The sequence below is a fragment of the Maniola jurtina genome, chromosome 22 (assembly GCF_905333055.1).
Source record: "Maniola jurtina chromosome 22, ilManJurt1.1, whole genome shotgun sequence".
Lineage (NCBI taxonomy): Eukaryota > Metazoa > Arthropoda > Insecta > Lepidoptera > Nymphalidae > Maniola > Maniola jurtina.
This window is the reverse complement of record NC_060050.1, coordinates 5,110,489-5,138,173: the sequence shown is the minus strand read 5'-3', so window position 1 is coordinate 5,138,173 and position 27,685 is coordinate 5,110,489. Positions and strand designations below refer to the sequence as shown.

The following is a 27,685-nucleotide window of genomic DNA, read 5'->3' as shown; positions in this document are numbered from 1 at the left end:
AAATGAAAGAGGGAAAAATTCGGAATTCATAAACGTAGGTAAGTATTGAGACTTATAACGATTTTTAGGTAGACCTATTTACTACCTAAAAATCGGAACTGAGTTTGATTGGAAACTTAGGTATTGCCCAGCACAATATTAAACGTAGGTATCTAAACAGAAGGTACCTAGGTGTTCATTCATTGTGTTACGCCACTTCGTAAAAAAGGCAATTATAAATCTTGTTGATGCATTAAGTATAGGTAATTATGATAAACCAGTTAGAAACCAGCGCGGCGTTTAATTCCGAGAATGAATCTTATTAGCCACAATGACTTGTCAATTAACTATCTAGATTTATTTCAAGTAACGAAAGACGAAAATAATTTTACCCCGCCTAAGTCTGGTAGTTATCTGTTTAGCAGTTTCTTATTTTACGCGTGGAAATTAACATTATCGATAAGAGCAGCATGCTCTATGATTGGCATTCTAGCTTATCTCTACGGTTCTCTAGGTATAATTAATTGCTTCATAAGTTAATAACTGAACAAATAGGTAGCTACACCTACCCTTGGACTTGGGTAAATATCAACAAGGTTTATTGCAGTGCGGCGCAAATAAACAGCAGTGTTTAGCGCCGGCCAAGTTGGTAAGAATGAGTGGATTCTACGCATCGACATCACATTCGGGCTGCGAGTTTGAATATTCATTACATAATGAGCAAATGAGCGTCGGCAATCGGCCGCCGCCGACGCCGGTTGCTTTCACTCGCGGCGCTATTAATTACGAACATGATTGTGTTCGTTCGCGTCTATTTACACAACTGTTTCGACTGCTAAAAGATAAAGAAATAAGTAAAGCGCTACATGCCACTCCTATCTTATCGGGACCACTCTATTGATCACTCATCATTATATCGCGAACGGCCCGCCTTATACGGACGACCGGACCACCTTTATTGTCCAATTTAACGTGTAGACGTGTACTCTTTTATAGGCGCGATGTTACCGGTGAAGTCATAATGTGTGCCGTATAAAAATAGAAATACAGTGTTTGCAGGAAAATAGTATCAATAACAAAAGTGTTGTGGTTTGTTATCGAACGGAAATGGCGGCCAAATCGCCTACGACGAGCGTGAAGTTGCGAGAGATGATCGGAGGCGACCAGTTCAGTCAGCGGCGCGAGGTTTTCGACAAGCACGACAGCGCGTTCGTGCCGCTGCCCTCGCCACCCGCCGCGATCACCACCAACCACGGGGCGACCACGAGCAACTTCAAGCGCAACACCGCCGGCTACTCCAGCATGCGCGAGACGAGGAGCGAGGACCGCCACTACGACTTCCGGCCGCGCAAGTACTCCGACAACTTCACCTCCGAGCTCAACCAGAGCGACGATGTCGACTACAGGTACAGCATGGCCGAGAGAAACAGGCGGCTCTCCAAGCTGCGGCGGGACTTCCTCAAGTCCAACTTACACGAACCGGGAGAGGGGACGCTCACACGCAGCGGCGTCCGCGCCTCGTTACCGACTACCAATACAGTGTCTTCAATAAAGTATAAAATTGAAAATATAAACATATACAAATTTCCATTCGCCGAGCCGTACTCGACGCCGACGCCGACTAGACGTGTAGTTGTTGACTTAGGATCGCCGACTGATGAAGGTGCTAACAAAGAAAATAGCACACCGTCTCCAGATAAACCGAAACATCAGAGTTTGCCGAATGAATCGCCTGGATCGCCTAAATTTGATCACCAAAAGCTGTACGAGGAACTAGTGAAACGTTATTCACCAACGCGCAAGCCTGTGAACTGGACTCTGCCACCGACGAGACCGAAAGTGGTCGGCTCAGTTCCTAAATCCACTTCGAGTGCAGCCGATAGCATCGACAGCACTGATAAGAAATATTCCGAAGCGTCTAACGCTGATACGGACGAAGTTTTTGAGAAAAAAGAACATGAAATCAAAGTAAATACACAAAGCCCTACGACTAATGAAAATGTAGAGCAAAACAGAGTGGAGGATATTAAACCCAATATCGAAATACTACATAACGGTCCCGAAGTTAGTGAAAATGAATATGAACCCGACAAAAAAGAAAATGTTAAGAAAGCCAATGATTCCAAAGTTTCCCTATCTGAATTAGAGGAGAACGACGTGGTTCCAGAACTGTCGACGTTCAAAAGACAACTAAGCAGAGAATCTGCAAAGAAAATTCCAGCCGATAGTAAAATTGTCGATTTAACCATTCCAGCGTTGTTAGAAAAAATGGCAGAGGAGAGTGAACGAGCGCAAAACCATAAAACCGATGGGAAAAAAGTGAAGAGAAAGCGAAGTTTCTTAGACAAACTTTTAGGGCGTAACAAAGGAGTTAAAACGGAGAAAACATCCAAATAGCAACAATATTGGAACATCACAGCCCTGCCAAAGATTATTTCAAGGTTGGTGTTTAACATAAACCCGGAGCTAACTTAGATTATAACATAAAAATTCTCTGTAAAAATTTTCAAAATAGGTACCAAGTTTAAAATCTGTCGATTTGTTATATGATTGTGGAAATGTTGTTTCTAAGTAAGATCCGGCTTTTAATACATGACATGACGTCAGCATTTCTTATCGTCTGATAAAATAATTACCTACATAAAAATCGAAGCTATATAAAAAGTGATAAGCAATGTTCAGACAGTCAATAAATGTGGTAGGTATTCGCGATCCCGTCAATATTTTTGAAATGACGTCATCCTTTTCATAAGAAGATGGCCTAAATTTGTCCTAATCCTAGTGGATTATAATATTATGTAGTTGGTTATATCCTAATGGTTAAGAGTTAAGACATCAGCCTGTTATTCGGTGGATCGAAAGTTCAATCCCGGGCACGCACCTGTAACCTGTAAAAGTCTAATAGAATAAAAATATTTTGAATTGGAATTTAACTTTTCGTATCACTTGCTTTAACGGTGAAGGAAAATACTGCATGCTTAAGAATTTTCCATAATGTTCTGTGTGAGATGCCCGCCAATCCGCACTTAGCAAGCGTGATGGACTATGGGCCTATGGCCTTCTCATTCTCGGGCAAGGCCTGTGCTGTGCTCAGTAGTGAGCCGACGATGGGTTGATGATGAACTTTTAGTCATGTGAATTTAGTGCAATTAGAGATGTCAGGCAAGTGGTGGGTCTAGCTCTAAAGTTTGTGGACTAAAAGCTACAATAATACCCATGATGATCGCAATCACCTAAATGTCTGTTTTTGTCACCTTCACCGTTCCAAAATGCAGTAACAATAGGTACTATAAATTCAGTCGATTGCAACAATTACAATTAAAGTTATCACAATTTTCTGTAACACGATATTTATTGATTGTCTGGACCTTGTCATGTACAAATTACAGCGATAATTTAATTTCGGTTATTTAGTAATATCATGTTGGCTTAAAAAGAGTCAGTAAAGGCACCATTTCCTATAAAGTTTTATCGTAATGCAGTGGGTTATCATTAGCTGATAAATTGTAAGTGCCATGTGACACTCCCTATCAACGAAATTGTAATTTAATCACGAAATTGAGGGACAAACAAAATACGGTTAGGTGGGTAATATCTGTTACGTAAAACAACTACAAAACCGGCCAAGTGCGAGTCAGACTCGCGCAAAGAGGGTTCCGTACTCTCTGTCTGTCGAGAAAACCTATAGGGTACTTTCTGTTGGCCTAGAGTCTAGCAGGTAGCTTAGGTCTTATAGCACAAGTAAAGGGAAAATCCGAAAACAGTGAATTTGTGGTTACTTCACCATTATATTTTTAATAGGAATGCTATAAGTATGCTTACATACTTACATTTACTTAAATTTAAAAATCTACTTACCATACCTACTTAGGCAAATGGTTTTAAATGTAGGTATCTACTTAACTACCTATATAAGGGTTTATTATAATATTAAGTTTTGTTCATTATTTATTAAGTTATCATCCATGATCTGCTTAACACGAACCTAGAAAAATACTTGTGTACTTACAAGGTAGGCAGTGTCTTTATGCCTATATACTTACAAAATCCACTGCATTACCTACATTTTGTTATGTTCAAGGAAAATTTATTGTTATGAACATAATAATTATTTTTACATAATAATATTTATTAATCTATGAACCTATGTAATAATAATGGTTATTCGTGGTTTCCTTTATGAATCACGTTGTTTTGCACATGATTTAATTGTTCATAATATACCTACTTATTATTTTATATTGAATTTAATATTTATATTCATTTGGTTACCTACCTAATGATATTTTGTGGTTTTTGTTTTAGTTTGGAAGAACAATGCAAGGATGATCGTAAGGTGGTTTTTTTATTTAATAATAAACAATAATAATAATTAAAAGGCGTAATATTAATGTAAATATTTTTAAATGGCTAATTTTATAATTGTATGATAGTGTTTGCTAGTGGTTACCTATTTGAGCGAAATTATTTTTTATTAATAAATGTTACTAAAATGTTGTGGTTTCATTTGATAACATATATCATGGCTCTGTTTAATTTTGGAGTTGTTTTGCCCATTACGTTGGAATTGAAGTCCAAAAGTAAAAAAAATACCTTATATTAAGTGGTATCCAAATGACCTCTAAATTCAAGTTCAGCGATTTTTAGTAGTTTAGGAGATATGATTTTTTCATCACATTTTTTTCAATCATCACTTCTCCCCTCCTCCCAACTTTTCCTCATAATACAAGTTATCTGGGTCTAGTTCCCTGAAAGTAGCTTCGAGGAAGAGCAGATGGGCTTCCTCAAAACCTGAACACCAGTGCCTCATCGCTTCCGCTAGGTTGTAAACGTAGGCACATAGATAGATAGATGATAGATGAAATCTTTATTGCACACAACACATGAAAAGCACATAGTTGTTGTTATCACTTGAGGAAATGTTTCTGGTCATAATGGCTTGCAAGTCATATTGCAAACATGCAGAATATAGCCAGTATTTTATAACAGCTTTTATCAACTATTTTTCCTCATAACATCAGGGTCAAGTTTCCTGACAGAAGCTTCAATGGGGTAGACATGGTCATGGTCAGATACCTGGAGCCAGCTGCCTTATCGCCTCCACTAGGTTGTAGACATACACATGAAACTGTACAGTTATAGTAGGCACTTGCGGTAAGTATTCTGACTAGTGCCATCAATAGGTGGCACAAGAGTCACATTGCAATTCATTAGCTAGTACTTTGTAATAGGTTTTATCAACTATTTTTCCTCATATCAGGGTCTAGTTTCCTGACAGCAGCTTCGAGAGAGAACAGATGCTCATCTTCAACTCCTGGAGCCAGCTGCCTCATCGCCTCTGCTAGGTTGTAGACATACTCCTTGTTGCTGCCACTCGGGCCACTGCAACTTAACACTTGCTTTGCTAGGTCTCCTATTGACGCTGCACCTGAAATTCAATATTCATCATTAGATTATTATTTAATATTCATCATTAGATTATTTTTCTGGATTTGGATACTTTTGAATGTCAATTGAATTGTTTATCCATTTTATTAATAGCTTTATGGCATACCTAGTAAGTTCATGACTATTAACTATTAAGTTCTGTATGTCTTGACCTAATCCTAAATCTAAGGTCTTGACAGTCGACTACTCGAATCAATGTCATACATTATTGTTTATGGTTTGTACTATAAAGTTTGACACGGAAGTACTTTTGACTGCCAAGATATATTGACCATATGATATGGTATAAAAGTGCAAATGTCAAAAAGCTAGTAATAAAATGGACAAACTATAGTAAATGGATGTAAGGTAATGGTGACAATATGTGGTGTAATTATACTGTAAGAAACCTGTGGCAAATTCATCAGATGGGCCCCCTCGATGTAAAGAAGGTTAACCAACACAGTTGAAATGATCAATGATGTATGTAGTGAATAGGCTCAGTCGCTGCTCAAGATTTAGGAGGATTTTAAAATAAAAAAATGATCAAACATTCAGGATTTACCTGCATAAGACTCATTATCCTTCATAGCAACATACAATGTTAGCTCAAAAGGCTGCCAACTTGGGTCTTTTGGATGGAATGTAACAGTTTTCTTTGAGTATCCATTCTTCTCTCTATAATCCAAGTGTGTTGTCACTTGTTCTATGTCTTCTTCGTTTATTTTGTACGCTACACCCCAAACTGAGCTGTCTGGATCATTGCTAGGTATAAGAGTAACTACTCTGCCAGGCTGAAAATAGAAATAGTGTAGATTTAATATATGTAACAAGATAAAAACAAGAACTGTTCTATCTATCACTAAAAAAAGAATAAAAAAATTGTATCCAAGGCCATAAATAAATGAAATAGAAAGAATTTTTAATTAAATAAATGTAAACAAGTGGTTTTAAATTGTCAACTGAATCTACTACTGTTTGGTATGCAAATGAAAAATAATTATAATATTTAAAGCCTAAATAGTTCACTGGTCCTGGTGGACTGAAATCCAAAAGGTCAAGGGTTCAAACCATATTCATTGCAATTTTGTCATTCCCACTCCTGGGTCCTGGCACGAGCTATAGCTTACAGTACGACCTGATAGAGAAATATTAGTCATATTTAGACATACTGGATAACTATGACTACATAAAGGGATAATGCCACTCAGGCTGAAATCTATAAAGCGCACTTTGACTTTGCTCTGACTTAAGATTGAGTTAAAACGAGACAGATTTATGTGAGAGATATAGCTCTGTCTCGTTTTAACTGTCTTAAGTCTAAGCAAAAGCAGAGCGCGCTCTATGATCTCACCCTCAGTATTGAGGAAGTTTAAGCTTTAGTATTGCAACCATGGTGCAGGCGTTGGAAAGCAGGGGGAAACACCCCACAAGCCAATTTTAATTTTATTTATCCAGCTGTACCACTCCAACCAGCTGTACTTTAGCCAAACTCTGTGATTTATAATTGTTTACAAGATATTAATTTTAAAGTAATTTTGTAATTTTTAGTTAACTAGGGATCTTACCTTTTCAGGAACTCCTCTGTGATCAATACTATGCTGATAAAACCTTCTAAGGTAACCTTTTAAATAACCTACAAGTTTGCACTCGTATTTGAAATCAACTTTCCATACAAGTGACCCGTAACCGAACACCCACATTTTTGGTCACGTTTTGTTTTATTTTTCAATTTGTTTCCAAAAGCTTAATTATTATTTTCATCATTGATATTTTGCAAATAATTTTGAAAATTTGATTCTGTTCTCTTTATAGTTTTTTTTTTATTTTGACAATTGACATTTGACAATCATATGATCGATTTTTTTATGGCCCTGGATATCACCCTTTTAAGGCCTCATATGATCGAATAAACCTATATAATATATTGAGTATGATTTATGAAGTTATCATAATTAGTTGTAAGCATGTGTAATTGGTGATAGCTAAGTACAGTCCGACAAGGCTCTTTTGGCACTTGAGTGAGGGCGCTGTTGTAGCTTGTGGACACAGCGAACCATGCGAACTGTACAGGTATTATTTGTACAACGAATGTTGCTGTATATATAGTAGCGCCGTGTTCTCTACCAGGGTAGAAAGAAAAACAAAAGAAATGAACACTAAAAAATATATATTATAATTCACAATTTTAAGTTACAATTTGTAAACGTCAACATGATACAACGGGCTAGAGGCAACTAACCAAACTTGCTACGGCTCACACGGCGTAGCTCGAAAGTGCCTATTTACTAGTGCCTCTACATCACACCACCCCAAATTTTTATCTTAATAAAAATTAAACAAATACGAATTTCTGCAACCTTAATTTTATTTCACAATATTCGTTCTTCATTTTTCGACAACCCTAGCAATGTTTCCGATCCGCTTACCCAACAAATCATAATTTAAACACGTCACCCAGTTAAAGTGTTCCTTTGATTCGATGCATGGTACATCTCTTAACACATCATACTTGAGATGAGGTCACTACAACTTGAGCGGGTGGCGACGGGGTCGCTGTGGCAATACCACGTTCAATTGTTGCTATTCCCACGCCATCCAGCCTTCGTTGCACTCAACGCTTCGAATGTTGGTTACATTACATTTTACATTTACACACTATCCAATAAATTATAACAATCGTCAACCACTCTAACACTCTCAATAATAAGGTTTAGTTATGACTTCTAATAAAAAATAATACATGAATAAAATAAAAAATAATATATGCGGATCGGGGCCATTTTACAATACTTATTTCGTAATACTTATTGCTTAATTGCTAGTTGATACTCAAATTATTCTACTGATACCTAACGGGCGTTTTGCTGACTCTCCCACTCCGAGTAGTACGGATTGTATGAGTCGGCAAAACGTCATCGTCGCTAAATCTACATTTTTTCTTACATGTCGTTTCACCCGGCGTTTGTCGTAGATTTTCGATATCCAGGACAAAAGCCGGTTTCAACCTGTCAATAGAAATAAGTGCTTGTCTATTGGGTAACTGTACTAAGTATGCTTTTTCCAACCGCTTTATGACGTCATAGGGACCGTCATACGGTGGTTGTAGACACTTACGCATTACATCGTTTCTAACAAAAACTTTTTTACAGTCTTTTAAGGCAGGGTGCACAAAAATAGTCCGAGAGTCTCTCTGTGTCTCGGGTTTTGGTCTTAAATTACTAATTACCTGTTTCAACTGCTTTAGGTACTCCTCACCGTCCGTTATCTTACTATCCGATGGTTCGAAAAATTCTCCAGGGAGCCTCAGAGTTCGCCCAAAGGTTAATTCCGCGGCACTTACCCCTGTGTCACTGCGTGGTGCTGCACGTAGTCCCATCATAATGGTGTGCATTTCTTCAACCCACGATCTATTGTCCTTTAATCTCGCCATTAAGGCGGCCTTAAAACTACGATGCCATCGTTCGATCATGCCATTACTTTGTGGATGGTACGGTGTCGTCCTAAACTTATGAACCCCTAAATATTTCATTAACTGTCTAAAGAGACTGCTTTCAAATTGCTTTCCTTGATCTGAGCTTAAATTAATAAAACACCCATGTCTAGTAATCCATCCTTCATACACGAGTTTGGCTACTGTCTTCGCACAAATATCTTTAATTGGAAATGCTTCCGGCCAACCTGTTTCTCTATCGATCATTGTAAGACAATACCTGTAGCCTTCCTCTGAAATAGTGAATGGACCTGTAATGTCAATGTGTAAATGACACATTCTATCTACTTTTGCAAATTGCCCTAAAGGTGACATAGTGTGTCTGTGAACCTTTGCTTTTTGACATTCTATGCACGACCTAGCCCAAATACCTATATCTTTATTCATCCCAGGCCAAAAATAATTATTAGTTACCATTTTCCTTGTTGTTCTAATGCCAGGATGGCTGATGTTATGTATTGCTTCGTATGCGATACGCCTAAACTGTTTTGGTAAGTAAGGTCTAGCCTTATCGCCTCGCAAGTTACAAACAATCGGCTTATTTACACTCGGCAAGTCAATTTTTATTAGTCTCGTATTACCGTTTCTTGTTCCTAACAATTCTGTGAGCTCTTTGTCGTTCGCTTGCGCAATAGCCACTTCTGTGAAGTCAAGTACAGACGGGCACGAAATTGTTTCAACGCGCGATAACGCGTCCGCAGGCGCGTTCTCTTCGCCTTTTGTATAGCGTATATCCGTCGTGAACTCACTAATAAATAATAACTGACGGGTCCTTCGTGGCGTTTCTTTACTACTACTTAGCTTTTTAAACGCAAACGTTAACGGCTTATGATCTGTATACAAAACGAGATCTCTACCTTCGAACATGTTCCTAAAATATTGCACTGACAAATAAAGCGAAAGTAACTCCCTGTCGTAGGTACTGTACTTTTGTTGCGTGTCAGTCAATTTTTTCGAAAAATAACCTAACGGAACCCACTCGTTATTTACTCTTTGTTGTAATGTGCCTCCAACACAACTATTTGACGCGTCTGCCATTATAGCAAGCACTTGACCTGTTATCGGATACGCTAACAAAGCAGCGTTCTGTAAATTCAACTTGCATTGTTCGAAAGCTTGAATAGCACTTTCTGTCCACACTATACTACTTTTGTCACGTTTCTTTGCTCCGTGAAGATACTTATTTAATTCAGCTTGATATTCGGCTGCCTGACGCAAATGACTTCTATAGAAATTTACCATGCCTAGAAATCTACGAAGTTCCTCTACCGTTTTCGGTCTGGGAAAGTCTACAATTGCTTGGACCTTGCTTGGCAACGGTCTTAAGCCACTGGCTGAGACCTCATGACCCAGAAACTCAACTTTATCCTGCGAAAACGCACACTTTGCTAAATTAATAGTTAGCCCAACTTGTTGTAATCTTTCAAAAACGGTCTCTAAATGTTTTTCGTGAAGCGAACTATTTTCGCTAGCTATTATTAAATCATCTAAATATGAAAAAACAAATTCAGTTTTATAATTCGCGCAATCCGGGTTATTTTGCTGAAAATTTGCCTCTAAATCCTGTAAAACATAATTATTCATGAAACGTTGAAACGTCTGTGCTGCGTTTCTTAAACCGAAAGACATACATGGCCATTCAAATAAACCAAAAGGTGTAATTATTGCTGTTTTCTCCACGTCATCCTCTGCTATCGGAATAAAATGATACGCTCGGTTAATATCAATCCTGCTAAATACTTTCTTATCGGCTAAAATAAACGTAAAATCCTTTATGTGAGGAATTGGGTATCTATCAGGCTTCGTAATTGCATTCAGCGCTCTATAGTCTCCACACGGCCTTATATTACCATCTTTTTTAGGTACAACGTGTAGAGGACTCGCCCACGCACTCTTTGACGGGCGGCAAATACCCATTTCCTGCATAAGGCGAAATTCTTCTCTTACCTTTTTAAATCGGTCCGGCGGCAGCGGCCTTGGGCGCGCATGCACCGGAGGTCCTGAAGTCTCGATGTGATGTCTTACGCTGTGACGTGGTGGTTCTTTGAACGTCGCTGGCATTGTCAATTCTGGGAACCTACTTAGAAGAGAATAACATGGATGCGACTCGGCTATAGTAAAAATAGATGAATGCTCCGAGTTTACTATAGTGGAAATTACATACATGTTAGTCTCTTGATCTAACAATCGTCTGTTTCTTAAGTCTACTAACAAATTATACTTAGCTAAAAAATCCGCTCCTAAAATGGGTTGTTTAACGTCGGCTATTACAAAAGTCCACTTAAACGCACGACGCAATCTTAAATTTAACACTAGAGTCTTTGTTCCGAAAGTTTGTATTTCACTACCATTCGCGGCATAAAGTTTGTATTTATTATTTACTGTACTATCACACACTGATTTATAACTTTTAGGCAACACTGAAATGTTCGCACCTGTGTCTATTAAATAACGTATGCCATTGTCCTTATCTGTAATACATAAACGGTGGTTCCCAAATTCGACGCAGGTACCCACCGGTTCCACCTGCATCTTCACTAGTTTTCCTGCTGCTTATTCCAGGTGCACGGCTGTTCGCAGCGATTAGCTCTCTGCCTGTATCTAAAATGATGCACGCAGAGCCAGTCCGGGCTATCCGGGGTACGTCTGGACCTGTTGTCGTCTCGTCCTCTGGAACGCGAACGACCACGGAACCTTCCGCGACCTCGCCTGCCTCGCCAACTGTGTCTGGACCTGTCCAGCTGGTCCAACCTCGCATGGATCCTGGCTATTTCAGCTGCCATCGACGCTAGATACGTGTCTTCATCCTTCACTACTGTCGTAGGTTGCGCCATTTTTAAAGTTTTTTAGTTTTTCACTTCCTACGTGTTAATTTGAGTTGCCCTAGCTTACGTTACTTTACTTTATTTTAATTAAGAAAATTAACACGCGCTACCCTGGTAGTTCAAAGTCCGAGTCACCAATGTACAGGTATTATTTGTACAACGAATGTTGCTGTATATATAGTAGCGCCGTGTTCTCTACCAGGGTAGAAAGAAAAACAAAAGAAATGAACACTAAAAAATATATATTATAATTCACAATTTTAAGTTACAATTTGTAAACGTCAACATGATACAACGGGCTAGAGGCAACTAACCAAACTTGCTACGGCTCACACGGCGTAGCTCGAAAGTGCCTATTTACTAGTGCCTCTACACGAACTATCAGCATGATGATCAGCTTGTGCACCGTAGCGAAAAAATTGTAAGTCTATATTGTGCACTTCGCAAGATTGCGGGTTTCGTTACGATTTTGGCCACGCGCCAAAAGAGCCTTGTCGGACTGTGCCTACAATCCGACAAGGCGCTCTTAGCACGTGGCCAAATTGGTACTAACCATGACTATACATAGCATATTTACTATCTGTGAGCAAAATGTCACAATTTTTTGAATTTTTGTGGCAAATTCAAAATTTAGGAAAAATCCTTGATCCTTCCAAAATATTTATCAGCAAAGCCCAACTTTTTATTATTATTTAGTTAGCCAAAAATGAAGGAAATGTAGAACCAAATAAGTTTTAAGTGTTAGCAGTTGTTTCCAGTCTTTCCAACCAATACTTACTAATGCCAAACATAGCCCAAAAACTCTGCCATGATATTGTGGAACCAGTTCTTAAACAGTCAACTGCAAATACCGGGAGAGTTAAATCAACAAATAAACCAAACAATAGTTCATCAACCTTAAAACAAAATGTTAAGCCTACGAAATTCGTACATATAGATCGAAAGACGAGCAGTAAAATTAAAGCATTACACACAGATGGCATAACTAAACCATCAATATTGAAGAGTTTAGCAGACACTGCAGTTAATACTCTTGTCAGTGGACCTTTGAGATGTGACAATAATTGTATAACACTTGTCCGTAAGCGAGATCATCATAGTTCTTGTAAATGTGGAAACAAAAGCTCAAAAACTAATTGTAAAGCTAAATCTATCCAGACAATATTAAACAAGGATTTCTCTCGCATAGATAGAGCTTGCATGCATTGCATACAAACAGCAACATGTGGTACTCAATTCTTGGATAAAAATTGTATACTAGGAATTAAGCAAACCAAATCAAAGTCACATATAGGACTTGTACCTGAAATCACAAGGATAGAGACTAACCTGGCCTTAGACAGATATTTAAATAATCAAAGAGATCCTTGCAATCATCGTGTTGATAACAAAGTGTCCAGCTTTAGATATGTTACTCCTAAACGATGGGCTTTATCAAATTACCCAACCAGAGGCCCAGATTTTTAATAAGTTAAAAAAATACAAGAATAGCTACTTCAGACAGTTAAAATTTTATTAAAATTTATTATCTAACTAGAAAAGAAAATCTTTACATTCAAACTTACCTAAACTTTTAAAGGATCTATCATGCACTGGTTTCCTAGTTCCTACCAAGAAAACTTACAAGAAACTCATTGATTGCTGTTTTCAAAAAGTCAATAAAATAATATGTTGATTGAAAAATCTACCTTATTGACCCAGTTTGGATTGTTAGACTTTACATATCTTTTAGAACATTATGGAGAACTGTCAGGTTTCTTCGCAATGTTTTCCTCCACTGTTAAAGAAAGTGATATTTAATTGCTTAAAATGCAAAGTTAAAAATTAGAGGTACATGCTCTGGATTAAACCTTGGGGGTTTGACCTCCCGAAAAGAAGGATGACATCTTACCCACTAGGGCTATCACAGCTCTTTTAAATAGGTATATAATTAAAAAAAAAAAATGATACCTACATTACAAGTTTATAATAAGTATATTTATTATTGCTATAAATTATTACATTCTTAAGACTTCTTGAAGTCTGCTTGCTTTTATACGGTTGCCTGTGATTCACGACGCCTTGGCATGTGTCACATCTTGCAAACGCACCGCCGCCGCGACATCAAAGGTCGCCATGTGATGAGGCGTAAAACCCCCGCAAGAGAATTTGGCATCTACCTACTCATATTTTTCAATAAAATTTCCTTTGCTATCTAACTTTTATTACAATAACCATAACAAAAATTAGAAAAATATTTATTTAAATAACAAAATAAGTGTGCCTGGGGCGTACCAACACTATTTACATTAGTGAATAGACCATGCATCTTTAAATAATAATTAGTAAAAATAGTGTATTAAAAAGTATACAATAAAATAATACATTTCCTATAAGAAAATGATTTTGAGAATTATAATAATTGTGAAATATATTAAGAATGATTCATATATTTCAAACAAATTAAAAGCAGCTGGAACTTAGGACAGAGTTTTAAATATTTCATAGTTTACTATCCCACCACTACAAAATATCAAATTACTATAAGTTTTTCAATATACTATCATCACCTGCATGAAAGATGTGATATTAATTGCAATTATTACAATTATTTGTTTGCATTCATTGTTGTAATGGGCTGATCTATGATATTCTACTTTCAAAAGTTTGAAATTATACACAGTTACTTTTAATTTTATTGCAATCATTGTTACCTAGTAGCTCATAAGTAGAAAAGTATCAGCCAATTACAAGAATAAGGGTTTGGGCTGTAGTTATAAAATGATCTGTTTTGTATAGCGGTAGTTTATAGGGCTAGAATTAATTAAAAACCAGAATAATTTAAAAAAAAATAGATTTTTCGAAATTTCTAACAATTATTTATTAACGTCACGCTGAAGGGAAGGCAATGAATGATATCTTAATAAATTAATAATTAAATAAATATCATCATTTTTACTTAATTATTCTCTTTAATAATAATATAGCCCATAAACTACAGCTATACAAAAAATCATATCATTTTATTACTAGTCTAAGACCTGATTCTCACCTTGCATATTCTGTAGGTATTATTATATCTTTCCAATTATATACAAAATGTTATATGACAGCTTTTCTACACATTATGTTAATAAACTCTATTCACAAGTATAGTAATAAATCCTACCTTCAACAGGATATCAATTTGAAAGACATTTTGTGTTTATTTACTAACTCAAATTGCATCTTTATTGCATCATTGAGTGATGAATAATACTACAGTTTGAAATCTCCATAGTGGGATAAGGAGTGTAATCTTGATTCTCACATATTTGGCTGAGCAGGGCTAGCAGAAGGAGGTTGGGCCTCTAAGTTCTTGATTAACTGAGCGAGCCAGTGTTTAGTGGAGTTATCCTCTTGAAGGCATGTTGTGAAAGTAGCATCCCTCAACTGGTCTGGAAGACACTGTCGCAATGCTTCTCTTGCCCTGGGATTATCAGAAAGGCGGAGGTAGCAACGTACAACATGTTTCAACAATCTTGCTGAAGGATCTTTGGCAAGGGAAAGCACCATCTTTCCCAATATCATAGCCACATGCGAAAATCTGTCATACGTCTGACAAATGTAACTCAAGCCACTGTCATCTAACAATATCTTCTGCAATATAAATGTTGCTACTGTCTTCGATAGCTCAGACCCATTTTCCATGATGCGTAAACATAGTGGTATTATCTCTGTTGTTAAGAGGAAAGTTATTACCTCTTGCTCATCGGTCTTGACTAGAGCACCAATCACTCCAAGGCTGGTTAGACGGAGGTATTCGAAAGGGCGGGTTTTCGACACAGTGTGTAGAAAAGGGTAGAGGAACAAAGGCACGTGGGCTTGGAGGAACGCTGATCTAGTTTCAGGGTGGGATGCTACGCACTGCATTAAGGCTAAAGCGTTGCATACCCTGTTGCTCTGGTGGGCTGTAAGTGTTGGCGGTATCATCGCCACGTAGATATTAGTTATCTCTTGCAACAGCGCTGCTATAGTTCCGAAGCTGTGCCATAACATAGGCGCCAAGTCTGGTACAACTTCACGTTTCTTACTTAGCTCCAAAAGAGCATTCTCTCTTGTTTCCGGATTACACAGCTCCAGGATCCATGTATATATTTTTTCTCTATCCACCACGGCCTGCATGTTAGCCGGGCTTTGTTGCGAGCTCATATTACTGTTCATTGGAATTCCTTTTTGTTAGACAAATGCATGAATTTATATTTCGCTTAAGTTTTGAGTTTCACAATTCGCCTGAATTTTTATTCAATGAATTCGAAAACAATAAACAAGTTATAAAAATGCTATGTTAGACCCAGACGAGGAAAAAAAAACCTGTTAGACAAGTAGATAGATTAATTTACTCTATGGTTCTGTGGTTCTGTTTTCTGTTATGGTTTTGTGTTCTGTGTATATTCTGTGGCATCTGTGGTTTTATAAATCACAAAGACCTTTTGATAAATCATAAAGAATGGCCATAGGCTTGGATCTTGGATTAATGATTACCTATACCTCTAGGGGACTTCGTCTGTGTTGGTGTTCGCTGGCGGGCGTGCTCTGCCTTTTTGGAGTGTTTTTTTTTTTTTATTAAAACTAACTGGAAAGCGCTCTAAGGGGGTGCCGTGCGTATGTCGGCGAGTGCCGGCACAGACGGGATTCATACTTACTATAGTTTAACTAACTTGTTACAAATAACTACAAACTTGACATTGGCTAATCTTTGTAAAGCCAGGACGGGAGAGAAAAAAAAACCTACCTCTATGGTTTTAATAATTGCCATTGCACTTGACAGTTGACACTTGACAGCTGTGCTTGACAGTGTCAAAAATCTAAAAAGGAATTTCTTGGGTTGCTGTTGCTGATGTGCTGTACTTCTTGCAAAAATTTAAAATATTGATACAATTCTGTAATTCTGTGATGTTTTTTGTGTTGTGTGTTGAGGATAATATTATTATGTGAATAAAGATTACAAAGGATAACGTTGTAATCATTTTTCGGTAAGTTTATTCGACTGTTAATAATTAAACTAGGATCTAGGATTTTCTCTTTTCATTAAGCATGGTTTATAGTGATTAAAAACAATTAAATTAAAAATTTATATACTAAATTTTACCCTTATTTAAAAACTACGGTCATAGCATCCTCACCTGCTTTATTATATAGGTTTTATCGACCATTCGTGAATCATTCATGACGCCATTGTTTACAGTGAATAAAAGTAGGTATTATAATAGCTACAGTGCGATTTAGCCCAGTTAAAGTTTCAGCGAAGGCCGGCGAAGCGAACTGAAATCACCGGAAAGGTTTTATTACTTGAACATCAATTTTATTTAACTTTCGTTTTATTTGAAAGTAGTGTCTAGACTAATTCTCTCTCTGGGTTTTTTTCTCATTGCTGCCAGTCGGGACCCCTTTCCATTAATTACATAATGACAGGAGTTTTCTTGTAACAATGCTGTGGGTTCCCAGATCTTTCTACATACAACCACCAAACTTTATTACCCGGTTATTATCAGATGTAGAATCAGTTTGAATATTTGAAAAGAGGAAGGGCATTCCCAACCAGTTTTAATTGAGTGATGATTTAAAATTTATTTGAATTGAAAATCATTCTACTGCTGGAGGTCCACTACACATAATATGAGTTCTCGTAAACTATTATTTTATTACTTCAATTTCTTACAGAAACATGGAGGTGTCACATTCTTTAACACTCAATGAGACAGCCTTGCAGCAACTGCCTGATGATAAGAAGCCTCACTTTATATTTGAGTGGCTGCGGTTCTTAGATAAAGTTCTGGTTGCAGCACATAAGGTATTTAAATCATAAAACAAAAGTTTTCAAAAAAAACAGCAACAAATATTATTGGTCTTCTTTGTAAAGCCTGACCGGAGAAATAACCCTGTTCTGGGGGTACAGTCATCGACAAAGCTAAGTTTGATTGCACCTGCCCATAGTCGCTGGCACTGGCGGGTGAAAACCTAGCTTTGTTGCTGACTGTACCACATTTGCACTAGCAACTTGCTAGTACTAACTCACAGCAATTCTATTGGTTTACCACAATTTGGTAACTTTATTTTTATTTTTAGGGTCCTGTATCTCTAGAAATAAAGGAACCCTTTCACTTTTTTGTCTGTCTGTCTGTTCTTTCTGTCAAGGGAATCAAAATCTATAGGCTACTATGCATTGATCTACAAGCATGAACACTACATATTACTTATTATTAATGCTCAATAACTTCTTAGAATGCACTTTTATTAAGGACACATACTAATATTATATAAGGCTTCAGTCTGAGTAGGTTAAGCATATGAATGAAAAATAATGCAATTATTATGAGTCATACCACCTGGTTGCCTGGTAGTGATAGCTCAAAAGCGATAGGCTACTAAATTGTACATCTATTTTGTGTACTTTTGTCTTTCTTTTTTATTATAACAGTACACTGCACAATAAAGAATATATACCATTATTTCATTCATTCATACCACATATTTACCATACATACATATTCTATCATAATTGAGGTATAAACCACTGTGCTTTGAGACTTGGAATTATGCACAAAAATCACATAAATGTATGTAGAAAAATAAAACCATGATAGAAGAAAACTTGAAATAACCATAGTTTATTATTCACAGTCGGATCTCAAAAGCTGCCAACAGAAGTTAGTTGCTCAGTTGGTCAATCTCCTACGCGAAAACCTTGGAGCCCCAGCTCGAAGGCTACTGGCAAGGTGTTTGGCCACATTATTCTCTGTGGGCGACACATTTCTACTCTTTGACACAGTTAACAAGTGCAATGATATTATAAAAGTGAAGGATGATTCGCCATCGTATTTGCCAACTAGACTGTAAGTTAATTGTATTTCTATTATGCTCTAACCAATTTTTGTGCCTTTTTAATCACTCAAGACAATAAAAGTAAACAATTGGATGTATATATGACTTGCTAATGTTTCCAAATAACTTCCATTTTAATAATTCACTTACTTTCAAGTAGATTTTACGTCATTATAATATTTCAGGGCTGCAATATGCTGCTTGGGCAGTATGTACGAAAAGCTCGGCAGAATGATGGGGAGGTCTTACGAGGAAACTGTGACAACCCTCGTAAGATCAATGAAGAACGCAGAGTCGCAGACTCGATTGGAGATTATGACTACTCTTGACAAGGTATTTGTATGAACTTTGTAGTACTTACATATTCTACTTTATTTTTTTTATTCATACCTACCTATCTATCTATACTTGTTTTATAAATACGAAAGTGTGTCTGTCTGCTTGTAGCTTTTTACGTCCCATCCGTTTAGTGAAATTTAGTATTTACAGAGATAGCTTGCAAGTTACATCGGGGACAATCAAAGTTCCCGTCGAATTTAAAAAAAAATCTTAAGCCACGCGAACGAAGTCGCGGGCATCATGCATTCCCAATTATCTGTTCACACGACAACGCTTTTTTAACGCGTACAACGTTCCTGCCAACGCCGGGTTTTAACGCAACGCTTTTATAACGCTCGAGTGAATTGGGCTAATTTAAGAAAAGCGCTTGTGTCTATGCACAATACGTGAAGGTTGTCTTTACATAGATATGCGTGGGAATGGGAACAGCGGCTGGCGCGGCTCTTAGGGAGGTGTCGCGAGCGGCCCGCGCGGCCCTTCTCAACGAGCGGGCGACGTCCGTGCGCGCGGCTGCCGCTAACACAATACGCCATATGTTGCCGTTGCTCAGGCTGTCTCCCGCCGATGTGGACGCTATAGCGGCCGCGTGCTTGAGAGCCGCACATCCCAGTGACTATGCTTTAAGGTGAGTCATAAAAGTAGGATAGTTTGGTGCATAATATGAACATACCACTCCCCTCCAGTTTTATCCTTACTAATATCATAAATGCGAAAGTGTGTCTGTCTGTCTTAGCTTTTCACGGCCCCAAAGTTTAACCGATTCTGACGAAATTTGGTACAGAGTTAGGACAGAGTTAGCTTATATCCCCGTGGATGGCATATGCTACTTTTTATCCCGGAAAATCAAAGAGTTCCCACAGGATTCTTAAAGACACATCAATGAATTGGTTAAGCAATCTATATGAAATTTGGTACAGAGTTAGCTTGCATCCCGGAAACTGACATAGACAACTTTTTATCCCGGAAAATCAAAGAGTTCTTACGGGATTTTAAAAACCTAAATCCATCCGAACGAAATCGTGGGCATCATCTAGTAAATAATAAATAGCACATACACGCAACATTCTTCTTCTATTAAGTTACGAATTTTTTTTAACTTTTTTTCTCTGTATAACTGCAATTTTGGATACAATCGTAGGACTTCCTATTTGATGGCTTTTTTTGCAGGTGTGCAGTAGCAGAACTGCTGGGTGCGCTTATAGCGGCCACGCAAGCTGGTGAAGTGAACAATATCAATACGAAAACTAAAATAGGCATGCAACCAGGTAATTATCCCTGTTGTTGGTTAATTTGTTTCATACTTAAAAGATTCTTAACATTCGTGATAGGTTAGTGTAATTTTTCTCCTTACGCATGGTTGCGTTGACGAGACGACTTTGGTATCCTCATACAATTTTGGCAGATGAATTCCAGTAACTAGTTTTTAAATTGAAAAGTTACACTAGGTCAAATGGACTATTTGATTATTTTACAAGATTTAAATTTATTTTGTCAGTGGCAAATAAAAAAGATCCTCCGAAAAACGTAATATCCTTGGAAGAAGCTTTGAATCTTTTGATGGGCGCATTTTTGCGAGGAGGAACATCATTCCTAAAGGGAGAAATCATAAAATCTGGATCAGGAGTCAATAGAGAAGTTCGCGTCTGTGTAACAAACGTAAGTATTTAAATTTTTTCTGGAATAATTTAGATATCTGCTAAATTAAAGCTGATATTTCGTGAGGATTAAGGTTTGTAAAATCCCGTGGGAATTTATTGATTTTCCGAAAAAAAAGTAACCTATGTCACTCTCCTAGTATGTAACTATACTCATGCCAAATATCCCGTCAATTCATTGCTCCGATGACGTGATATTTTTATTATTCAAATACAAGTTAGCCCTTGACTGCAATCTGACCTGACGGTAAGTGATGATACAGTTTAAGATAGAAGCGGGCTAACCTGGAAGTTGCCTATTCACTCTTGATTTGAAGGTACCCATATTAAAAGTGGAAGGAAGGCGTTCTATAACCTAGCGGTTCGATTAGAAACGAGGAAGCAAATCGCTTCATACGCGTCCGAGGAATTTCAACTACGTATACGGATGCAGACCTTGACGATGCTTTGCAGTACGATGGTAGAAAGGTGAAAGAGGAACCAGGAACCTTGGAAGGGGTATGGCAGTTTTCATTAAACCCATACTCCTTTGGTTTCTACACGGCATCGTACCGGAACGCTAAATCGCTTGGCGGCACGGCTTTGCCAACTGGTAACTAGCCACGGCTGAAGCATCCCACCAGACCAGACCAAAAATTATAAAATTCCAAACCCCTACCGGGAATCGAACCCGTGTCCTCTCATTAATGAGACCACAGCACTTACCACTGTGCCAGGGGGCCGTTAAAAGTACCGTGGTATCTCATAGCATTTTTCTTTTTAGGCGTACGTAATGTTCGTACAGAATATGGGCGGAGTGTGGCTCGAACGCAACATGAGTACGCTACTAACGCATGTTTTGGACCTGGTCGCCAACCCCAAAGCTGCCAGCTCGCACGTCGACGCTGTATATTCCAGGTGACTTATCTTTACACAAGTTTAACTGTACTTACTAACAAAGTAAACATCAAAACTAAAACATGATTACTCCTCTTAGTAAATGCTGAAATACAATCAAACTGTTTTTCTGTCGCTTGGTATATTTTATTTACTACTCTTCCATTTGCCATTCCACTCGAAACAATTGTGAAAAGAAATATTCAGAAATCCCCACTAATTTTGATTTTGTTTGTATAAAATGTCTCCTATGTCACACATAGCATAATAATCTTTCAATTTCTATTTCTGGAAAATTGGTTTGGTTAAGTAGGTAGGTACCACTGAAAACTGCATCAAAATCGGTCAAACCACTTCTGAAAAATTGCAATACAGGTATAATCATAGATGTACTTTAACTTTTTCTTATTTTTCCAGAAAATGTATAAACTATATTCTAAGAAATACATTGGGTAAAATGTTGGGCGAGAAAGCCCAAGCATCCGCGTGCCGAGAAATTATTCAGATAGTTGCAAAGCAGATGAATAGCATTGACTTCAACCCAGAGAATGCTAAAGACTGCAATCAGGTGAGATATCTCTATACATTCAAATTCAAAATATTTTTATTCAATTAGACTTTTACAAGTTCTTTTCAATCGTCAAAAGCATCTACCACTGGTTCGGAATGCCTTTCCTATCGAGAAGAATCAGCAAGAAACTCGGCGGTTGCTCTTTTCGAAGATTTGTTATACAATATTATGCCATGTATAAAAGCTATTTACGTCAAATCCACGCTTTTTTATCATTTACATAATCTTCGATTGTATAATATGCTTTACTCAGGAGCATAAATTTTATTAGATTTTTTGAACTTGTGTAAAGCCAAGTCCAAAATTTATTGAGGAATTTTGTTATAAAAGATACTCATTTGTCTGATAGTATATTATACTTACGAAAAATGAAACCGGGTAGGTATTGTACATGTACAACAGTTTATGATTCAGCACATGATGATCTATAGAGCATACTTTACTTTACTCAGACTTTAAGTTTCAGTTAAAACGAGACAGATTTATGAAATTGATATAGCGCTATCTTGTTTTAAGTGTGTCAAGTCTGAGCAAAGTCAAAGGGCGCTCTTTAGATCTCTCGCCGGCCCACTACTGAGGACGGGTCTCCTCCTAAGAATCAGAAGGACCTAGTGCGGATTGGCAGACTTCACAGTTTCACACACCTTTGAGAACATTATGAAGAACTCTCAGGCACGCAAGAGTCCTCACGATGTTTTCCTTTATCGTTAAAGCAAGTGATATTTTTGCTTGAAACGCAAATAACTCTGAAAAGTTAGAGGTGCGTGCCTGGGATCGAACCTTCCACCTCCCGATAAGAAAGCCGACTATTACCGCTAGGCTATCACCGTCCCACGATACTATATATGTACGTATTTTGTAGGAAACCTTGTTCAGTCAACATCTGCTAGTATGCGCACTGACGGAGGCAGGTGAACTGGCTCAACAACTGGGAACATCTGTGCATAACTTGGTTGCGGATACCTCACTCAATATGATTGACACTGTTTGCTCTGTAAGAATCATTCTATCTACGCATCCTATTTTCCTTTATTATAATTAATAATTAAGCTTTTTTTTTGCATATTTATATTTCCTTGATAATAAGTACCTATATATTTACTAACTGCATGTGTTTAGTTTTTCATTAGTTGTTTTAGTAAATAGATTAAAAAGTAAGTGTTAGTTTGTTAGTGTGTTAGTCTTCAATGGATCCCAAAACCTGGGTGAAAGGCTGGGTCTGCCCAAAAACCTTTACCTAATCATAATAATTAGGGAAGTCTTTAGTTTGTTTGAATAATTGTGCATATATTATGAACGTAATGACAAATATACATTTGTGTTGCCTATACATCGTGCATCTCACTCTTTAGTATGTCTTACCGGTCTTCCACGCACAACTTGGAACTTTCGAAGAGCGAACTTATGTTCTGCGCACGAGTGGATGAGATGGCAGAGGATTTTAGATTTATTAATTGAATTTAATATTTATCCAATCGAAATAAGGTATATAATTCAATGGTCGATGATTGACCTCGAAGCATCGCGGCGCAGTTTTCTCTGAAGCACTGGGTAGCGGCATTTTTAATTGAAAAGGGTAAATATAGTAATTTTGATACATTGCCTGTATTTCTTGGCAGGTGTTAGAGCACCCGTGCGTAGCGGCGCGTCTAGGCGCGGCTTCTTGTTTACGCGGATTGTGCATAGCGCATCCAGCTTTACTGGCGCCTCTACTGGACCGATGCACCGACGCGCTGGATGTTCCTAGACCTACGCCGCATCGGATATCGGGTGAGTGACGTGGTCCGACACTGGTTAGATATAAAGTATAAACAAGACACAGAAACGCCAGCCAGAATAGCCAGGACACAGATATCAAGACAAAACCCTCAAATTAATCGTGGAATGTACCCGTTATATATATTAAAATATGTCGTTAAACTACGAAGTAAGCTTATAAACATGTATTTCTTACACCTTTACAAATACCTTTATCTCCGTCACAAACTTACCCTCTTGCATCATGCATAATTGCTCTTTTGCTTGCTCAAAGTTTGAACTCTGTCCTCTTAGGATATTCTGCAGTATTTGCAACCATGGGTGCAGTCAGATCATATCCATTAAGCGTGTCTCAGGGTTGCGTTAAAAAAGCGTTCAACACCGGCAGAAGAATATATTTATCCCTGTCACTTATGTTCTCTCATTCTCTCAATCACTCATTTTCATATTATGCATAGCTCTCTCTCGCACAGTAACGTTGAACTGAAAAAGTATTTTCTTTTTGTTTTTTTTAGGATACTCAGCAGCTCTAGCAGCTATCTTAGGTGCAGTCAGATCATCACCACTGGGCGTACCTCACGGTCGTGGCAAGATAGCGTTCAATGCGGCGGAACAGTTGTTGCGGTCTGCTGGACAAAGCAGCCGCTTGACTGCCGCGAGAACCAACGCTGGCTGGCTCATTGTTGGAGCTATTTGTACATTGGGTGAGTTTGTATGACTTAAAGGCATTCCGAACCAGTGGTAGATGCTTTTGACGATTCAAAAGTACTTGTAAAAGTAAAAATATTTTGAATCAGAATTTTTTGAAATAAATAGAATCAATAGCTCAAGCGGCCTTAACGTTAGAGTGTTAACCAATACTATCGACTTTGATTGATAATATGGCCCTCGAGTCTCGCATGTAAATTCTCTGCGTCGTATGATCGACCATCACCGATCGACCATTACATCGATCGATGATGGATCAAATTTTTATCGACCGTGTATCAGTCAAAATGTGTAATATCTCCAATTCACGCCGATTGACGTCTGTCGGTCGGAAATGGATGTGGAAGTAACATATTTTCAAGTTTCAATACCTCAAAAGTCTAGGACACAGATGTTTTTGTGTAGGTGTGCCTGTAGTTCGTGGCCTGTTGCCGAGAATGTTGCTTCTATGGAGGAACAGTTTCCCGCGTTCAGCTAAGGAGCTTGAATCTGAAAAGGCAAGGGGTGATGCGTTTACATGGCAGGTAAGGTCCTGGCTGAACAGTATGCAAATTTAGTCATTTATTTATTTCATGAATTCCAATATTATTATATATTTCATTCAACAATTATTACTATAATTAATAATATCAATATTGGAACCCCGTTGGGCACAGCACTTTTTTGTAGCAATTCTTTCACTTCTGTGATTCAAATAGATTTGAAACTTACGTTAAAAACATTGGCAAATCAGAAAAGGGGTCTATTTTGGTAAATCTTTATAGATATAACGTGCTTACCTTCTACAACCACTTTTGAATTTGCTTATAAACGCCGTTTTTACTGAAAAGATCCAGTGAGAAACTTTGGCACAGAGATCGCAAAACAAGTAAGCAGTCAAATCTAAGTTGCAACTTGACACGGACGGTCTGCGTCTAAACTAAGGCTGAGATCTATAGAGAGTACTTTGACTTTGCTGTTTCAGTTAAAACGAGACAGATTTGTACCAGCGATATAACGCTGTCTCCTTTTAAGATAATCTTAAGTTTGAGAAAATTCAGAGTGCGCTCTATATACCTATAGATCCTCAGCCTCAGATTTAAAGCCCGGTAGAGATCTGTTTTTGTACAATACGCAGTCATACGCCTCGAGTTTAGATTGGACTATTTGTTTAGCGCGTCCTTCTTTCTGACTTTCTTATCTTTTTACAGGTGACCTTAGAAGGGCGGGCCGGAGCTCTCTCAGCCTTGCACAGTCTGCTCATACATTGCCCTTCACTCGTCAACAATGACGATACGGCCAAACGATTGACTCAACCCATAGATGGCGCTATCGCTGTTTTAACTAAGTAAGCCTTTTTGAATAAAATGGTTATTAGATAACGAGCTAACATTTAACCAAAAATATATCTTTAGACATAAAGATTTATTGTTGGTCTAAATTATTAGAAATTATTATGTCAGACGAGAGTTTTTTCTCGATTTTAGCACTGTTTTTCAAACAAGTTGCACCAGTTGTCATATTTAGTTTTTTTACGTAGTGTGGGAGCAGTAGTGCGCAACTATGGAGGCTCACTCAAAGCCCCTGCAGCGTTGCTGCGATTGCGGCTGTACCAAGCGTGCGCCGCATTGGGCGCTGCGGCTTCCGCACCCGCGGCTCCTTTGCTGCGGTTATTAGCCGCAGAATTGGCAGGCTCTGCGGACGCGAGCGGCGCTAACGTTGCCACGGGTATGTAATACTTAATGTTATCCAGACAAAACTAGCCACAGCAGCCAATCTCAATGGAGAATAGCCAACTACACAGAAGATATTAAAATGGACAAGTCTGGCAGAAACACAGATATAGGTAATTTCTACGCTTTTATAGTCCAAGGGACAGTAATCCGACATGACCGGAAAGTTGCCAGGCACAGAATCAACATCTTTTCGTGCTCTCCAAAATATGGAATGTTACACCACCAACCTGCCAACTTCGAATTTCTGAAAATAGATTCGCAGCCGAATAACTAGCCACCAGTGGCTTATGCGGCTGTGCGTTGGTAGATCAGTCAGTCAGACAGGACAAGTCTTGTTATGTATACATTATGCTGAATAGCTCACAATTTGTAGTGACTACGTGTTCCAGTATATGGTAGCGCTTACATATCAAGTTTTCGTAGTCAAACGCAAAATGTGTCAATAAATTATTTTGTCTCAGGTATGCTACGAAGTGCTATGCATCCCCGAGACACTATTTTACTTGGAGAAGAAGGCTGGATATACGACACCGATCACGCTGAAATTGAAGAACAGGTAAATACAACAAAAACGCTAAATCTTAATTGAAATTCAATGGAAACATAACATACTTGTGACCTGTCGATCGTCAAAAAATTCTTAGATATGTTCGAGCTGTCTAGAGCACGCTGCACGACCACCTGTGTTGTCTTCTACCACAAGCTGTCTCTCTTAACCACTGAGCATCGCTGTTAATGATGTTTGCGCAGTTACGCTTTTTGCGTACGTGTGTGCCTGTGAGTGAGCGAGCGTGCGTGCGTGTATGGGTGTGTGTGTAAGTGTGTGATTGCTTGCGTACATACGTACGTACGAGCGTGCGTGCGTACGTGCGTGCGTGCGTGCGTAAGTGCATGGATGCATGCGTTCGTATGGATGGGTGAGTGATTGGTTAAAAAACTTTTACACTTCAAAAGTACTTTTAAATCGTCAAATGTAGAAACATATCTATTCGCAGCTAATATCGCCGCTGAGCGCCAGCGGTTCGAGCGCTCTAGAGCACGACACGTGTTGTCTGTACCGCAAGCTGTCGGGAGCTCAACCGCTGGGCGTGGCTGTTATTGACGCCTCCGTGGCGCTTTTCCCGTTGATATTCTCACGGGCGGCGAACAAACACAGGTATTTGACTATTCTTAATTAAATACTCAAAATATGGCTCATTTTACCTAAACATCCAATAAAATATCATTTAAAAATAATAGTCAGGTTTTTTACTGAAGTTATTAAAACTCGTCATCCTTAACGAATTGATTTAACTACGATGAGATATCATTGTTGGTACAGGAAATGTGCGAATGGTAAAGATTGGCTTTATGTTCTAGGTAAATTGATGCAGAGTTAATGCGAAGCAATGCTGTACTTTGGAATATACAAGTAAATCTGTATAACAAAATGTACAAAGTCAAAAGTGTAAAGCAAAAAAGAAAAGAGGTGGAGAATTAGCTCCACGCAAAGTGTC

The 27,685-nt window shown here is 38.1% G+C and overlaps 4 protein-coding genes across 7 annotated transcripts in view; 2 read left to right on the top strand and 2 right to left on the bottom strand.

Moving 5' to 3' along the window:
- The first annotated feature begins 508 nt into the window (after positions 1-508).
- LOC123876835 lies at positions 509-4,335 on the top strand. The gene is made up of 2 exons (XM_045923207.1): positions 509-2,420; positions 4,285-4,335. The coding sequence occupies exon 1, from the start codon at positions 1,087-1,089 to the stop codon at positions 2,374-2,376; it is 1,290 nt and encodes a 429-aa protein (XP_045779163.1). The 5' UTR covers positions 509-1,086; the 3' UTR covers positions 2,377-2,420; positions 4,285-4,335.
- On the bottom strand, positions 4,306-24,265 carry LOC123876838 (putative glutathione-specific gamma-glutamylcyclotransferase 2). 3 transcript variants are annotated; one of them, XR_006798434.1, is made up of 7 exons: positions 24,251-24,265; positions 12,399-12,402; positions 6,975-7,152; positions 5,972-6,200; positions 5,191-5,407; positions 4,923-4,949; positions 4,306-4,719 (listed from the first exon to the last, which is right to left on the bottom strand). XR_006798434.1 is itself a non-coding variant. In XM_045923213.1 (4 exons), the coding sequence occupies exons 1-3, from the start codon at positions 7,107-7,109 to the stop codon at positions 5,217-5,219; spliced, it is 555 nt and encodes a 184-aa protein (XP_045779169.1). In that variant the 5' UTR covers positions 7,110-7,213; the 3' UTR covers positions 4,830-4,947; positions 5,189-5,216. The 3 variants fall into 3 exon arrangements, 2 of the variants coding, with proteins under 2 accessions (XP_045779169.1, XP_045779168.1); XM_045923213.1 differs by lacking the exons at positions 4,306-4,719; positions 12,399-12,402; positions 24,251-24,265 and having other exon boundaries at positions 4,830-4,947; positions 5,189-5,407; positions 6,975-7,213; XM_045923212.1 differs by lacking the exons at positions 4,306-4,719; positions 12,399-12,402; positions 24,251-24,265 and having other exon boundaries at positions 4,830-5,407; positions 6,975-7,213.
- LOC123876837 (CCR4-NOT transcription complex subunit 9) lies at positions 13,946-16,072 on the bottom strand. The gene has a single exon (XM_045923211.1). It carries the CDS (start codon positions 15,904-15,906, stop codon positions 15,010-15,012), a length of 897 nt encoding a protein of 298 aa, XP_045779167.1. The 5' UTR covers positions 15,907-16,072; the 3' UTR covers positions 13,946-15,009.
- The window catches only part of LOC123876825 (HEAT repeat-containing protein 5B), a 30,081-nt gene continuing 18,945 nt past the window's right edge, over positions 16,550-27,685 (top strand). For both annotated transcript variants that reach the window (XM_045923189.1, XM_045923190.1), the window contains exons 1-17: positions 16,550-16,718; positions 17,407-17,536; positions 18,367-18,578; positions 18,753-18,900; positions 19,314-19,531; positions 20,074-20,171; positions 20,402-20,562; positions 21,325-21,458; positions 21,855-22,005; positions 22,871-23,002; positions 23,628-23,778; positions 24,282-24,470; positions 24,880-24,998; positions 25,665-25,801; positions 25,994-26,181; positions 26,651-26,745; positions 27,185-27,345. In XM_045923189.1, coding sequence (XP_045779145.1) covers positions 17,411-17,536; positions 18,367-18,578; positions 18,753-18,900; positions 19,314-19,531; positions 20,074-20,171; positions 20,402-20,562; positions 21,325-21,458; positions 21,855-22,005; positions 22,871-23,002; positions 23,628-23,778; positions 24,282-24,470; positions 24,880-24,998; positions 25,665-25,801; positions 25,994-26,181; positions 26,651-26,745; positions 27,185-27,345 — 2,420 coding nt within the window. In that variant the 5' untranslated portion in view covers positions 16,550-16,718; positions 17,407-17,410. The remainder of the gene's footprint in view (positions 16,719-17,406; positions 17,537-18,366; positions 18,579-18,752; positions 18,901-19,313; positions 19,532-20,073; positions 20,172-20,401; positions 20,563-21,324; positions 21,459-21,854; positions 22,006-22,870; positions 23,003-23,627; positions 23,779-24,281; positions 24,471-24,879; positions 24,999-25,664; positions 25,802-25,993; positions 26,182-26,650; positions 26,746-27,184; positions 27,346-27,685) is intronic.

Excerpts from the sequence above, each read along its gene's own strand:
- LOC123876838 (XM_045923212.1), bottom strand. The coding sequence starts at position 7,109 with ATGTGGGTGTTCGGTTACGGGTCACTTGTATGGAAAGTTGATTTCAAA. Across the intron at positions 6,201-6,974 it reads ACAGAGGAGTTCCTGAAAAG|CCTGGCAGAGTAGTTACTCT; the intron begins GTAAGATCCCTA and ends TTCTATTTTCAG. Across the intron at positions 5,408-5,971 it reads GGATAATGAGTCTTATGCAG|GTGCAGCGTCAATAGGAGAC; the intron begins GTAAATCCTGAA and ends ATTGAATTTCAG.
- LOC123876835 (XM_045923207.1), top strand. The coding sequence starts at position 1,087 with ATGGCGGCCAAATCGCCTACGACGAGCGTGAAGTTGCGAGAGATGATC.
- LOC123876837 (XM_045923211.1), bottom strand. The coding sequence starts at position 15,906 with ATGAACAGTAATATGAGCTCGCAACAAAGCCCGGCTAACATGCAGGCC.